The following is a 15,777-nucleotide window of genomic DNA, read 5'->3' as shown; positions in this document are numbered from 1 at the left end:
TTTGGCCCGAAGATGGAATTTTCGGCACCGAGGTGGAGCGTTGTTTTCACTCCAAAAGATTAAACTCCAAAAGTCGGCTCAACTTCGATGGAGGAGGGGTCGGTTCGGGAGTATGTGGCCTGTGCTGTTTTGACTGTGCTGAGCCTGGACATATCCGATACAGCCAGTTGGGGCCGACCATGTCCCGAAGGCAGTGGTGGTCCAACAAGAGTCACTGGCCAGTCTGGGGTAGGTACGTGACCCTTTGCAGTGGTTTGCTGGGGTCAGGGTGGAGGAGACTCAATACTCATGGGTTGATATGAAGTGAGATCCTCCTCCATTTCGCAGCTGGAGCTGTCCTCAGGGGAGAAGGTGCCCTCATCAGCGTCTCAATCTTGGGCCTGTGCCTCCGCTTGAAAGTCTTCAGATCCAAAGAGAGATAGTGTATCTTCAGCGCTACAGCGGGACATCTCAAGACGTCGCGCTTGACAGTCATGCAGGGTCTTCTTCGAACAAAATGATTTGCCGGCCTCACAGGTAACCTCCTTGTGTTCAGGGGCGAGGCACAAGTTACACACCTGGTGCAGATGGGTGCGAACTTGGCATTGTAGTACGAACAGACTCGAAAAGCTTCCGTTCCATCACCAAGTGGACATGGCATGGAGGGAATGTTGAAGCAATAAAGTACGCCCCAACGATCCTGCAATCCAAAACAATACGAATGGTCGAGTTGGGAAAGAAGAAACGATGACTGTGTCGAACCGGAGCAGAAGAGCATACTTCTGAACCCGAAGGCGGAAGAAAACAATGGAGTTGATGACCATGCACATTGCCAGCATGAGGAGGAGTCATTCTGCCTCATGACTAGAAAGGTTTTCTTAAAAGAAAAACAACTTGCACACATCCGAGTCCAGCATTGTTGGCAGGATTATGCGAAGCATGTGTATCTACAGCCACACATGATTCGAATATTATGTTTCTGAAAGTTTGCGGAGTAGACCCTGAACATTAGTGTTCAAAGACCACCTTCTTCAGACTGACGGAAGGAATGAAGAAGAGATGTTACAGCAGGCGGCTAATTTTTCCTTCAGAATACAGTTAGATTCTGAAGCTTCTCCTATAGAACATGCAGACCAGATACCATTTTGGTCACTTTTCTCTGAACTTCGAAACAGGTCTTCTTTCATCTGGAGGTGGCGGATGTGAACACAATATTTCAGATATGGGCTTCAGAACTGCATACAGAGGTAAGCAGAAGGGAAAAATGTAGTACTGCTGCTGTAGAAATATGACAGCTATTTGAATCTTGACTTCACTATTTATGTTTTTTTTTTTTTTTTTTTTTAAAGAGTTTTATATAGCGCGAACTCAACCCGAAGGTATCGGAGCTCTTTACATGAGTACCAGTCACATTACAGACAGACAGACACATTCATTTTTGGTAGGCACAGGAGATTAAGTGATTTGCCCAGAATCACAGGATTTTGAGCATCCCTGCCGAGACTCGAACCAGGTTCCCCAGCTTCGAGGTACATCACTCTAGCCATTAGGCCACATCTTCTCCACTTCCCCATTTGACACCATCGCTTATTCACCTGGTGCCTCAGTTCCCTTATCTGTCAAAATTGACACCGTTTTAAAAAGTCTCAATACAAAAGTATAGAGAGTTGTATAAAAAGAAACTATTATGTCTAGCCTAGTAGGCCCTAAAGGCAATTTATTTGACAGTCCTATATATCTGCATCCCTCATTATTCACTCCTGATGAGGCCTAACTACTAATGTGCACCCGAGAAACAAAACCGCTCCTTTTTCTGTTGGCTAGAAAAGTCGATTTATATATCTCACAATGTTCCTCTTGCACTGCCCAAGGATTTATTATTTTGTTGAAACATTTTGAGATCACCAGATATATCATACCAAGGTCCCTCACCTGTCTATTGGCCTTCAAAGTTCAGACACTTAGTAAGCATGGGCTGTGCTGCACTCTGATTAGAACATAGTACTAAGTGATCATCAGACAGCATGCATACCACATTACATAACACTGTTCCCAAATTATAACTTAAAGGCCTCGAATAGCCCGCATCAGGAACTGTTCGGCGGGACTATGAAACATCTATTCTCAGAGATGCAGAGACATAGGCAAAATCATATCATCATCAGACTTTTTAGGCTCCCCGTGAGCAGTGGATTCTCTTTAACTGATCGTCTGTAAACAACAAACTTTATCCAACTTATGCAAATTACGTTTTAGTTGACAACTATCAGTGAACTGTTTTTTTTGTTTAGTTTTCAGGGAATATTGCATTCAAATAAATGAATGGAGGATGGAGAACTTTAGATTAATCCATGCAGTAATGTAGCCTAGTTCCCACAAAAGATCTGATTCTCTCCACTAGCACTACTTTTGGATATTGTGCTCTGTTCATAGCAGCCACCTCTTTCATTTCCCCATTCAACAGCAAACACTCAAATCCTACCCCATAATGCCCAGCTCTGTATATCTGTCTATCAACGCCTGTTCTTTCCTTACCCAATGTTCTTGTTCTTAGATCCTCTTCAATTAGCCCTTTCTGACTCCCTTGATGTCAAAATACCTACCCCTGTTTTCTTAGCTTTTGTGTAGATGTTCTGAGCATCTCACATAGCTTCATCTTTGTTCCATGAAGATCCCTGCTCTGCTTTATTTCACCCGATACATTTGTTTGCTCTCATAACATTACCAATTATTTGCAATTCAAATGCACTTTCTTTGTAAAGAAGTAAGCCAATGTTATTCATAATGCATTGGCTGTCAAATCCTCTCTAATATCGCCCCCTCTGGCTCACCTGTACTACCCATAGACCATACCTCATGTTCCTCACTCATTGAGAACCTGCCCTGATGCTCTCACATTAACCACAACTAGGGTTTATTTTCTCTGCTTTTCCTGACCTGATGCGTTCGCCCTCTGCTCGTTTGACTCCAGCCCTCAGTTCCTCGTTGGAATTCTGCAATGCTTCTTTCTCCTTAGCCTCATCATTGAGGGCACGGCGTAGATCCAGAGACTCCTTTCGCTGGATCTCCTGCTCCTCTTGACCTTCACGGACCCGGCGATGTGCCTCAATCAGCTCTTTGCGAATCGAGTCACGGGCATCTTCCACCACACGCAGCTGGGTCTTTAGTTCCTCTACCTGAAATACATACAGCAGGTATATTACAAAGATCTTTAAAGGAGAGATTGCAATCAGTAGATAGTATACGTAATTTTCACTCCGATCTTGTGTTTCTAAGACTGACTGCAGAGATTTTCCATATAGGATCATTAACAAGTGCTCAGGAAAATGCACAGCATTATATCCCACTGCCAAATGTATATCCTACTGCCAAACATCCGTGGTCAGTGAACCAGCTAATAATCTACTAAAGGGTTACTTTAACAAGACTCAATGTGCGACTGTGCACAAGACAATCCATCTAGTACAGCTAATTGTTCCAGGGACCAATTCAGAGAAGACATAGCACTGAGAGAACACTGAAGCATCATGAAATAATCTGGTTTCACAGCTCAGCTAATTAAGACTTGTGTAATGTCAGTCGAACCTTATCAAATGGTAACTATTGAATCAGACAAATACATCTATATAAGATTCTGCAAGGGACGCCATGTGTGAGAGTGAGAGTGCCTTTCCTAATCTCGTCTTTTGTAAATGGAGTTTCTTCTCAATGAAATTTTGACACCTCAGTCACTTTGTGGGTGTGTCAGCAGTCTGGGCCAACTCTGAAAAAGGCCATAATTGAAAATATCACAGGCTGCAGTTTGTATGTTTTGGTAATTCTAGAAACATGAATTCTGATTTGCCAAGCTAATCAGAACAAAAATAGAGAGATCGATAAGGGGGACTCATAATTTAACTTTGCTGAATGAATCAAAAGAATCCCAACCACAAATCCAAGCTTGAAAGCCAAAGCACTGGTCAGCTGCTTGCTCAAAGAGCTCATGAGGAAGGCAACCATCTGCATGATTAAGAAAAAAAGATGGCTTCTGATAGCTCACAGAGCTGTGATCCTTGGCGAGGGTTATTTAATCTTAAAATTATTAAAGAATGTTGTTAACTTATATATGGCCTTTGGACTTGTTTGCCAGAAACCATATTGCTACTTTACTCAATTAGATCTTGACATTTGTCTGCTTTCAGCTCTCATTTGCCACTGCCCAATGTAAGCTGGGCTTCTTGTAAGGGTCCCCTTCCTTGTCACTACCATCTGGGTTTGGCATATTTTACTAGGCATTTCTTGTTTGGTGTCTGTAGCGCTGGCTATTACATTTATACTAGGTGAAACATCTGAAAAGCATTTGAAATAAGTGGTATTTTAGATCTTTAAAGCTGTTTATTTTTGCTCAGTGAACCACTTTCTGGCTGAGTGTTCCCCACAGTTCTAGGATACCCTCATGATATATGCAGATTGAGACTTATGTTGCAGGCCTTTAGCAACCCTCTTCAATTATAACATATCTGGTGAGTTTAATTACTTACTTAGTTTGAGCACCTATGATTGTGTGGTCTGCAATGATGTCCCTTTTTGAGATAAGTAAAACATAAGGCTCTTTTGTTGACTTTGTATATAATTTCAGAGTTTGGTTTAGGGATGCTTTTTTTTAGTAATAATTTGCTGCTTTGATTAATTATAGACATGTACCTGCCAAATCCTCATGGCATACAATTGTAGATGTTTTGACTTTATTTTATTTTTCAAATTGTGTGCCAAAGGAAGCTCCATGGCCAAACCACACCAAGAATGTGATCATATTTTGATTTTATTTTGCATTGCCATGTACTTTGATCACTTCGGGTTGAAGGTTTCCCATTCCTGGTGTATGTGTTTCTTTCCTCGTTCTGACAGGGTACACAGTGTCAGTGTCCTTGGCTTCTGGTCTGCATTCACACTACTCACCTCACGTAGTGCAGACTCCCGCTGCTTAAGTAGCTCCCGGCTTTGTTCCTGTAGTCCTTTGGCCTCTCGCTCACGAGTCCTGATGGCTTCCTCAAACTGAGCACGGAAGTCCTTCAGCTCAGATGTTAGTGCATTAATGGTGACCTGTTAAGGTGTAAGCAACATTTCATCTTCAGTTAATATACTAAGCCAACATCATCTCACCATTACCTTCCTGTTCGTCCCTTCTTATGTCTTGAAACAGATGAAATGTGTATGTTTGTATGAAAATTCTCCTTTGATAAAGATTTACTACATTAACAATGAAAAACTGCTGCATGCAAGGAGCTGTAGAAAAACATTGTATACATGCAGCCCTCTTTATGCTTCTATACATATCTTGCATAGCTCCCTACACACCCGGTCCTGCTCCTGCCGACTTGATGACTCTCTTTTATATCGCTCGGCTTCCATCGCCAGATTGGTCAGACTTTGTTGAGTGTTGTTAAGTTTCTCCATCAAAATGTTCTTCTCCGACTCCTTCAAGGAAAGGGCCTGTATGTAGGAGAGGAAATAAAGAAGTGACACATAAAGACAGTGCCAAAGAGTCATCCTAGTCTATTAAAGACCTTCACCTAGAAGCACTGTTGCCTAGTCCCAGTGCTAGGATCCTGAAATGTTCTATGTCCATTAGATTTCAGAGTGCCTTCAATAACCAGACTATATTTAGTTAGCAAATCCAAAAATCTTCTCATCCAATTATTGACAGGGCATCCTTGCTTTCCGAGCATATTCTAGGCAATCTCAAACTCCCCCACTCACTGACAGCACCAAACAACATACCACCTAACGTTAGAGTCTCTCTCTATGAACTGCCAGTCTGTTCCAGCTACATGAACTCACATAATCCCTGGCTCATACAACAAACATACTCTTGTTGAAGATTATCTGCACTCACGAGCTTTCTCAGGTTCCCACCTCTAACTATCGTCTTGCCCAATACACCATGGTCTCCCTCTCCTCACAGAATACTCAGGGCTCACAGGCCACACACAATAATACATCTCTCTGTTAGAAAGTAGTCATTTTCAGTAGAGTAAATCAGAATAGGTTTATTAAATAACAGCCCCACACCATTGGTGGTGCGTGGGTCAGAGGAACATCAGTTATGACAGTTCATGTCACAGGAGATCAGCTGGGAAGGAATGGAATGTAGGGGAACCAATCAGGGGGAAAGGAATGCAGAGGGAGCTCACGCGCAGGGGAGGGGAAGGTACCAAGCGCAGGCACGGGGGTAGGCATAAGTGAGATACAACACATCTTCCTCTCTTGAGAGTTAAAACGAATGAGCCACGGAATGTGGTAAACATCAACATGGGGATGGGTAAACTGGAGACAGCTAGTCACAAACAAAGTCATCCAAGCGTTTGGGTCTTCGAATGGTTCTGCCAAACCTACCAGAGATCAATGGTAGGTCCGGTGCACATTCAGAGTCAGAATGGGAATCATGACTGGATCTGCCGAACCTGCTACTGAACCTGTGACCGTCAACTTCAGAGTCAGAGTGTGGGTCATCGTGACAACTCCGATTGTATGTCGAAGTGCTTGGATAGGCACCAACAGACCGATCTGTCGACTGATCATCATCTGAGTCAGTGTCAGGTTGGAGATCATGTGTGATGGCATTCCTAGACATATTACTCTCTTCAACACAAGATTTATCAACATCGCTGAGTCTAGCCGCATTGTTAAACAGTTCATCAATGTAAAGTGGAGCAGTGAATCTGCTTTCTCCTTTCTTTACTTTTTTTCCAAACGAACTTTCACAAGGTCGCCGACTTTAAATGCATGTTCTTTGGCACTGTGTTTCGAATCATACCATTCCTTGTAATATTTCTGGGCTTTGATAATGTTATTCCTGATGTTTTCAGGCGACCATTCAATTTGCTTAGATTTGGACATCCAACCCAGGTCGATGCTTAAAGGCTGTCTGCTCCTCATGAGAACAAATGGTGCTGTGCACGTGCTGGCCCACGGAGATATCCTGAATGCCCAGATGAGTTTGTAAATTTCTTCTTCCCAGTTTTGGTTTGCGTTTCTGGATAGTTGTATATGTCCCTTCAAGACACGGTTGAAGCGTTCAGTGAGACCATTACCTTCAGGATGGTAAATTGAAGTGGTGTGATGAGTGATGCAGTTCCTTGCTAGAAACGACTTGAATGCCTCTGAGCAGAATTGCGGACCGTTATCTGTGAGTACAGATTTGGGTAATCCTTCACTCAAAAACAGTTTGTCCAAGAAATTAATGAATTCTGAGCTGTCACTTTCATCGACAATTTTTATTTCAGGCCATTTGGAGAAATGATCTATCGCCACTAGGATGTACTTGACCTCTCCGCCATGACCTTCGATGGGTCCCACTATGTCTAAGCCCAGTTTCTCCCATGCCATTAGGGGGGGTTGAATAGGAGAGAGACTGACTTTTGACGTTTTGAGGGTTTTGTCTGAGTCACAGCATTCTACACAGTTCCTGACCTGGACTTCAATTTGTTTGTCAATACCCGGCCACCAATAACTTGACCTGACTCTCTGCTTAGTCTTGGTGATGCCAAGGTGGCCTATGTGACACAATCTTAGAATTTTGTCTCTGAGTGTGACAGGGGTTATAGCTTTACCGATTCTGTACAACACACCGTTTTCCAAACTGAGTTCGTTTCTTGTTTCCCAGTACGCTTTGACATTGTCGTGTAGGTTGCGCTTTTCAGGCCATGCAGAGTTGACGAATTTGCATACCTCTCGCAGCGTGGAGTCGCGCAACATGTGTTGACCCCATTCTTCCGCTGATATTCCGTCCAGGCCAGTATTGAAGAGCAGCGCCACTTTCTCCTCATCTTCCTGTGTGGCCATGTTTTCAGTGTGAGGCAGAGGTAGGCTGCTGAGGAAGTCTGCAATTTTGTTTTTGACTCCCGGCCAATATTCCACCGTGCAGTTGTAGTCCAACAGCTTGATTGACATTTTGCTCAGTCTTGGTGAAGCATTTTGTAGACCTGAAGCTGACAGTATCTTGATCAATGGCTTGTGGTCTGTGCGCAGATGGATTTCGTATCCCCACACATATGCTCTGAAGTAATTGAGCGCCCATGAACAAGCCAGCATTTCACGCTCAATGACAGAGTACTTTTCCTCTGCAGAGGTGAGCGACCTGGAGGCAAAGGCTACAACCCATTCTTGGTTCGATGTGTCTTTTTGGGCTAGAACGGCACCAATTCCCTTGTTGCTAGCGTCGGTGGTTATATAGATTTCTGCTTTGGGATCAAAACCTTTGAGAAAAGGTGCCTCGCTGATTTCCTTTTTGATGGTATCAAAGGTGATCTGACAGTCAGGTGACCAGACAAACTTGGTTTTATTTTTCAGTAATTGTCTTATACTGTAGGTCTTTTCTGAGAAATTCCTAATGAACTTGGAATAATATTCCGTCAAGCCAAGAAAAGCTCGCACATCTTCTTTGCTTGAGGGACACGGAGCATTGAGGATAGCGTCCACTAAACCTTGTTTGGGTTTAATGCCTTCCTGGCTGATGGTGTGCCCAAGGTAAATCACTCTGTCTTGTGAGATTTTACATTTGTCCAGTTCTACAGTTAGACCATGCATTTTCAATTTGTTAAAAACTTTCCTAAGACGTGTGTCATGTTCCGATTGGTTGCTACCCATGACCAGGATATCATCCTGGAAAAACCTTATGCCATCAACACCTTCCAGAATGGATGTCATGACCCTTTGGAAAAGTGCTGCAGCAGAGGCTAATCCAAAAGGTACCATGGTAAACCGATAGCAACCAAAGGGTGTGATAAAGGTTGTGGATTTTTTGCTGTCAGCGTGTAGAGGAATTTGGTGGTACGCGGATTTCAGGTCTAAAATGGAAAATACACACATATCATTGGTGGCACTAAACATTTCACAAATACGTGGTAGGGGACATTGATCTACAATAATGTTCTTATTGAGGTCCCTGAGATCGATGCAAAGTCTAATTTTTCCATTGGGACGTTTCACAACAACCAAGGGGGAAACCCACTCCGCCGATTCTACCTCTTCTATAATACCATCTTTGACAAGTTTGTTTAATTCTGCTTGGACATCATCTCTTACTGACACTGGTAGATGTCTCACCTTGTGAATGCAAGGAACAGCTGAGTTTTTTAGTTCGATTTTATGTTCGAAGCTGTTGAGAAGACCAACTTTACCTGAGAACACTTCTGGGAAGTCTTTTAGTATTGCCAGTTTACTAGAATCATTAATAGACAACACCGGATCATCACTATTGGGATCGAGCATGATACCCAGATCCGCTTGGTCACTCCAGCCAAGGACAGAAGGGCCTTTCTTAGCAACATAAAGTCTGCAAATTGCTTTTCTGTTTTTAAATTCAAATTCAAGATCACGAGTTCCTAAGAATTCTATGTTGTTTCCTGTGTAGCTTCTGGCGATGACTTTTGATTTTTCAAGAGTTGAGCCAACTTTATCCGTGAATTGCTTCCCCACATTTTCGTTGATGATCGTGAAGGGAGACCCAGAGTCTGCCATGAGATTTACTGTCACACCACCCAATTTTACATCACACATGGGTTTTTTCTTCTTAGTTGGCGTGAGTTCTAAAACATCATATTCGATAGAGAAGACATAACTGACGCTGTCGGAGTCAGAATATTCAGAACCTTCATCTGTGGAATCACTCTCTTCATGAATTTGTCGGACCTGTCTGCTTTGTCTATACATTTTTCTATTGCATGCCTTGGCAATGTGCCCAGTCATTCCACATGACAAGCATTTTTGATGTATGGCTGGACACTTTTTTGAATCGGCTAAATGGGTTGGAGATCCACAACGATAACATCTAAGTTCAGCAAACTCATTGTCTCTAGTACTACCACGTCTTTCACTGCTATGTTTTGGTTTACTTGGTTCACTTCTTTTGTGAAATTCATGTCTCACTTCTCTTTTGTTTCCTTTGTGTTTTAGTTTGGTTGCATTAGAGGATCTTATGGCTTTAACTTCCACAGGTTCATCCATGACTGCTTTGGCGCATCTGCCTGTAAGTTCAGCTTTCTTGACAAGAGCAACAACTTCCTTCAAAGAAGCCTCACCATTAACCCAAAGTTTGTTTTGGATATTCGGGTTGCTCGCGTGCATAATTATTTGATCACGCACAAACTCCTCTTGCAGTGCTCCAAATCTGAAGGTTAAGGCTAAGTTGTTCAAGGCTGCAACATAATCTTCAATGCTCTCTTCTTTCCCTTGCTTTCTTCTCGGGAATTTGTACCGGTCAACAGCGACGCACACAATAGGCGAGAAGTGGTCATCCAGATCGTCCAAGGCATGTTGATATACATCACCACCCGTTCTAACTTTCTTCTCTATGTTGTTGTAGGTCTTAACGCCGCCAGGGCCTAGACAGTACAACAGTACTTTTTTTTTCTTTTCAGACGTGAAATCGTCATCTTCCACTGTCTCAATGTAATTAATAAAGTATTCTTTCCACTCTTTCCAAGGCATGCATGGTGCACCTTTTAAAGGTAGGAACGCTTGAGGTTGGGAAAGATTCAAGGAACTGAGAGCACACATAGCGATGGAATATATTAATGCACTCTTACGGGATTAATCTAGATTCTAGTGAGAGTTGAAGTTGTCTAACTGAGATATAATATTCTCTAATGGCCCAAATAGCTAACAGTCCTTAGAAAAATTTTCTTGCACATCCAGTTACTTTAGAAAAATTACTGGCCCCCTTTTTGTTCATTTCACACAGTTCACAACTATTAAGCGTTGGCCAGACTCGAACACTGAAACTGGAAAAGACGGTCGGTTTCAATTGTCCTTTTTTTTTTTAAATGGCCTCCAGCGCTGCGTTTCAGTGACGTCACACGCAGCCGAGCATGCGCAGATGAGGTTGAATTTAAGCGCGAACACAACTGACAGGAATTGCCTCAGAGAATGCGCACAGCAAGCGCAGGCACAGCTGACAGGAAAGTTCACGGAGGCACTGCCGATGACCGGAGATACTTCAGGCAACCTCAGACGTGAAGAGGAAAACTTGAAATGCCGTGCGGCCATACCTTCATGCGACGCTGTGATTGTCACATCATGAAAAACTGCTTCCCTCATCCAGGATCAATCGTGAAAATCACCGGACTGCCAGTCACCGGACGTCCTGAGATACTCAAATCTCAGCACACGAAGTTCACTTCCACAGCCTCCAACACAGCAGAGGATCGGGAGCACACCACCGGCTTATGTGGGCGACGTCTTCATCCACTGATGACGGCAGGCAGTCCATAAACGACAATTCATAAAGGAAAAACCTCCACAGGTAGGAGGAATTTGTCTTGATGTTCTGAATTGGATATCAATAAAGTACCCAAAACGTAAGCTGTTTCAGCAAGTACCACGGTGCGAGGCTGCAGTTCCGCTCTTTGCCACTGTTAGAAAGTAGTCATTTTCAGTAGAGTAAATCAGAATAGGTTTATTAAATAACAGCCCCACACCATTGGTGGGGCGTGGGTCAGAGGAACATCAGTTATGACAGTTCATGTCACAGGAGGTCAGCTGGGAAGGAATGGAATGTAGGGGAACCAATCAGGGGGAAAGGAATGCAGAGGGAGCTCACGCGCAGGGGAGGGGAAGGTACCAAGCGCAGGCACGGGGGTAGGCATAAGTGAGATACAACACTCTCTTCACTCAGACTGTCCCAGGCACAAGCGCAACAAATTATAGACTAGCCTCTATGCAATCGCAGACTATCCAATGCTCCCTCCATCACACATAAGTAAGGCCACAAAGTACACATATCATACCAACACTAAGCTCGGACTACCCCACATCATAACTGCACACACTCCACAAGTCACTGTCTTTCTACTCTCATACAAAGGCTTATCTCCACAGATCGTAAAGACTTCCCTCATCTCACACAGTGGTGCAAGTTTCCATACTACACACACCAGCAAATGCCACTTCACCATAATAACCTCTATCACACACTCCCTAGCTTCCCACTCCTTGTCTTATATCTGGAAGCACCATAACAGCAAAGTAAAGTAATGCTCTCTGTCCATTGCGATTTCCCAGCTGCCTATCCTAATTCCCCTTTCCCTATATCCCAACAAGTTCTTTAACCCCACCTGCTGTTTCTCATTCTCTGCCATCAGAAGACTCTCGTCCCGTTCCTGCTGGAGAGCCGATATCTCCTCGCTCAGTTCCTCCTTCTCGGATTCACAGCGAGCTGCCAGCTCCTCTCGCTCTTGTGTCAGACGGTGCAGTAGCTCCTCGCGCTCTGCCTCCAGCTCCAGTCGCAGAGTCTCCTGTAAGGATGAGAACAGAACATCAAGCATGGAATCTTCTCAGAGACTACAGTAATTCCAAGCGTTTGTGATGTCATTTATGACTGGATGCCACTTTACATATGACATCATCTATGGGAAATCATATATTCCCACAAAATAGAAAATACACCACCAATTACAACTTAAAGTGCCTTTTAATGCTCCGCACATAGATACACAACCACTTTAACCGATTGTGGGTGAGTTGGAGGCATGTCAGATAAGCACCTCCTAACTGTTCGTCAAAGAGAAGGCTATATACGGTCATGAAATCACCAGAAGGGTGTTAAACTGTGAAAGGAAGCCAGCTGTATACATCTACTAAGAGGACAACTTATGATTAGCTCGAAAATATATTTTGTGTGGGCAAAAAGCTAGCCCTTCACCCAATTCCTTAAACAATCACTTCCCACCTTCAAAGCTACAAAGATAACGTGTGTGGCAATGTGGATGAATGCTTGTGCATGTAAAGGAAGACACAGAATTACCAATAGTCAAAATGAGAAGTGATAAGCGCTCAGTCACAGATTGTACATCTTGTTAGAATCAGGCTCCTCTCAAATCTTGGTGACTGACTAATGCATAAGATAGTACATTTTTTTTTCTTTTTAAATGAACCCCACCTTATATGAAAGTCAAAAAAGGAAATATAGCGTGTTGCAGTTTAATGCTGCCTTTGGTGATGAAACCATGTTGCACTACCTTATCCATAACTCTATCAAGGTTTTGCCTGAAATCTTGGACTGATGAGCTTGAAAATATCATGTAAACATCATGTACATGTAATTTCTATGTTAAACTACTAAACCTTGTTTAAAACTTTACTTCCTTCAATAGAAAATTCTTGTTGATTTCTCCATTTCAATACTTTTATAACACCAATATGTAATTAATATTAAATTAAGAATATAGTATTTTTTGTAACTCATCTATTTGTTTATAATTTTACGGAAGTCATATCACAATTTATCCATCAGGATTGACCCCCATTACGTCCTCGTAAGTCTTCCTCGCCACATGAGTAACAAAGTGAGTAACAAAGTGAGCTTCAGCTCCACACCAGAACCCTCCAAAGCAAGGTTAGCATCCCCTGCCTCCCATCCCACCCCAACATGGCCGACCCTCGTCACTGCTGACCCACCATAAGAGGAGCATCGGCCCATCCCACTACCTGTCTTTTTCATTCTGCGCTGGACTCTCGAAGTGCGCTTGCAGGTAAGTCAAGGTCATACTCTAGCAGGAACCACGACCCTTGGGTGGAGGCCTTGCTCAAGCGGGCCCATTCAATGGGGTCTGCCCCCTCACCCTCTCTCTGTGGGGTGGGCTAGGCTCTGCACTAGCGACACTTGGGGTGCGAGGGCGAGCCGCCCGTAGTAGTACAGGTTTGAAAATCGCCTGGGATCACCAGGTCACAGGTCCGGAGCCGGGATGGGGAGGTTTTCTCCCTTTGTGTCTCGGCTCCAGCTCGCACTCGGGTCGGGTCAGTCTGAGAGGCCTGCCACAATCGAGTGCAGACCTGTTGCAGGCCTAGGCATTCTGACTCACATGAAGAGACGCGAGCGGTAGGGCGTTGCAGGGATAGCGACCGTGGCACTCCTTGTTCCGCTTGCTTACCTGGGGCCTGGTAGCGGAAGTGCCTGTCTCGATGCGTGTAATATGCTGTTGAGCACTACACTTCCCTCCCTGCGCTGGCTCAGACCGCGTATGTAGCGGGAGGGGGGCAGAGTCGCGCACGGCCGGCTACCTGCTTCTGAGGGTTATAACCGTGAGCTTTTTGCATCTTCACCTCACAATTACAACAGATACTGTTGTTTAAGGTGGAAGGCATCAATCCTCTACTGTCTAGTGGTTGCTTTTTGCTCTGCTTCACTTTTCTCCCTGTATTTAGTGTCTGTAGTTGCCTAGCATGGAACAGGGTGCAGATCCTCCTGTGATGGCGGGTCCAGCTCCCAGTCTCCAGCTGAGTCCAAAGTAGAACATGCCACTGTCTCATCGCAATAGTTCACATAACTCAGTCAACCATGTTACATCATGCTACTGAGAATTCAACTCAAAAGCAGAGTGCAGGATACACCATTCACCATGGATGCCTTGCTGTGAAAATGCCTTGAATCTAAGTAGGTCATTCATCAGGAGTAAATGAATGTTCCTGACACTTATGAAACCACTATTCTATTATGGTAAGCATCCTTTCGATTTTTACCTCACCTAGGGCCTCTCATGTTTGTCATTCTCTAAGGAGTATGGTCACAGCCCTGGACTTTGAGCCTTTACTGAAGCATGAACCTTAAACCTCTCTCGCCCCACAAGTTAGGTAGGTCCTCTTACATTCTGTAATCCTCATATTCATACCAGCCACAACAATTATGAAAGGATGTAAGGCAATAAAGCCAGTTTCTAAGAACCTCCATGCATGAATGTGCTTCAATTTAAAGCTTCTTCACATTTCTTCCTGTTAAGATGCCAAATCCTATGATACGCCTAGGAAGGCCAGAAGAAAATGGTCTTGGCCACCATTAGGAAACCTGCTGATCCAGATCCTGCTTCAATTGCATTCAATACCCGATACAATGGGCTTCTCAAACCATAACTCCTGATAAGGAGCATAAGCTGAATCCTGAGCTTATTCAACCACCACACACCTCTGGAAACTGAGAATGAATAGTATCCTATTGGCACATCTTGAGTTTCAAATTCCATGTACAGATTGAAAGAGATTAGAGAAAGAAGTTTAGCATGAGAGACACCACAGCAGGAATCCTTGACTACTGAGGAAAAAGGAGGTAGCATGACCTCTTTTCTCTAAGAATGATTGAATCCAAGCTAGCACTATTTCTGAAACACTTACTTCAATCAATGGCATGATGAGGAGCTAGCATTCAATGGGGTCAAAAACCACCAACAAATCTGGAAAAATCAGTGCTCTGACGCCACTTCCATCTATCAAAGGATATTGTACCACTAACTCAAGAGTGTGATGTGGCAGTGGTTCAATGGTGTCAAGCAGTTTGCTCTCCTTTGCAAACATCATAACTTTTTTCCAGGATTTTCCCTTGGCTTGATAAAAAGGAAATTGGATGGAAGTTGCTCAGTTGGTTAGTGCTGAAAGTTTTTTGTTTTTTTAGCAGGGCTTCACAAGTGCAGGGTTCCAGGGGCTACGAAAAATTCAGTGACCTAGTGAGTCATTGAAGAGTGTGAGCAGTTGGATCTTAAAGACTGAATAGAGCAATTTCAGGAATCTTGCAGTATAAGTGTATGTAGATAAGCCATAAGGATGTCAGCTGCCTACAACAGGAGTCAAATGTGTTCTGGTTTCGGCTGGAAAATGTCCGGATGGAGATCTAAATGGGAACAGATCAGGTTAGAAGAAACAATTGCAGTCACTGATATGATCGCATAAGAAATGCTGTGTCTATTTATTTACTTTCTCTATTTAAAAAACCAGGGAAAATTGCAGAGTTGCTGAGACGTGAGAAGAGTTGACCGCAGGGCTAGCAGTGAC

The 15,777-nt window shown here is 43.6% G+C and overlaps 1 protein-coding gene across 2 annotated transcripts in view; it reads right to left on the bottom strand.

Annotated features, from left to right (window-relative positions):
* Positions 1–15,777, bottom strand: part of CROCC (ciliary rootlet coiled-coil, rootletin) — a 574,059-nt gene that overhangs the window by 242,660 nt on the left and 315,622 nt on the right. For both annotated transcript variants that reach the window (XM_078642848.1, XM_078642849.1), the window contains 4 exons: positions 12,075–12,254; positions 5,317–5,451; positions 4,918–5,061; positions 2,917–3,155 (listed from right to left, as the gene is read on the bottom strand). In XM_078642848.1, coding sequence (XP_078498974.1) covers positions 2,917–3,155; positions 4,918–5,061; positions 5,317–5,451; positions 12,075–12,254 — 698 coding nt within the window. The remainder of the gene's footprint in view (positions 1–2,916; positions 3,156–4,917; positions 5,062–5,316; positions 5,452–12,074; positions 12,255–15,777) is intronic.

The sequence above is a fragment of the Lissotriton helveticus genome, chromosome 5_1 (assembly GCF_964261635.1).
Source record: "Lissotriton helveticus chromosome 5_1, aLisHel1.1, whole genome shotgun sequence".
Taxonomy (NCBI): domain Eukaryota; kingdom Metazoa; phylum Chordata; class Amphibia; order Caudata; family Salamandridae; genus Lissotriton; species Lissotriton helveticus.
The sequence above is the reverse complement of the archived record's forward strand: the minus strand, read 5'-3'. Positions and strand labels throughout refer to the sequence as shown.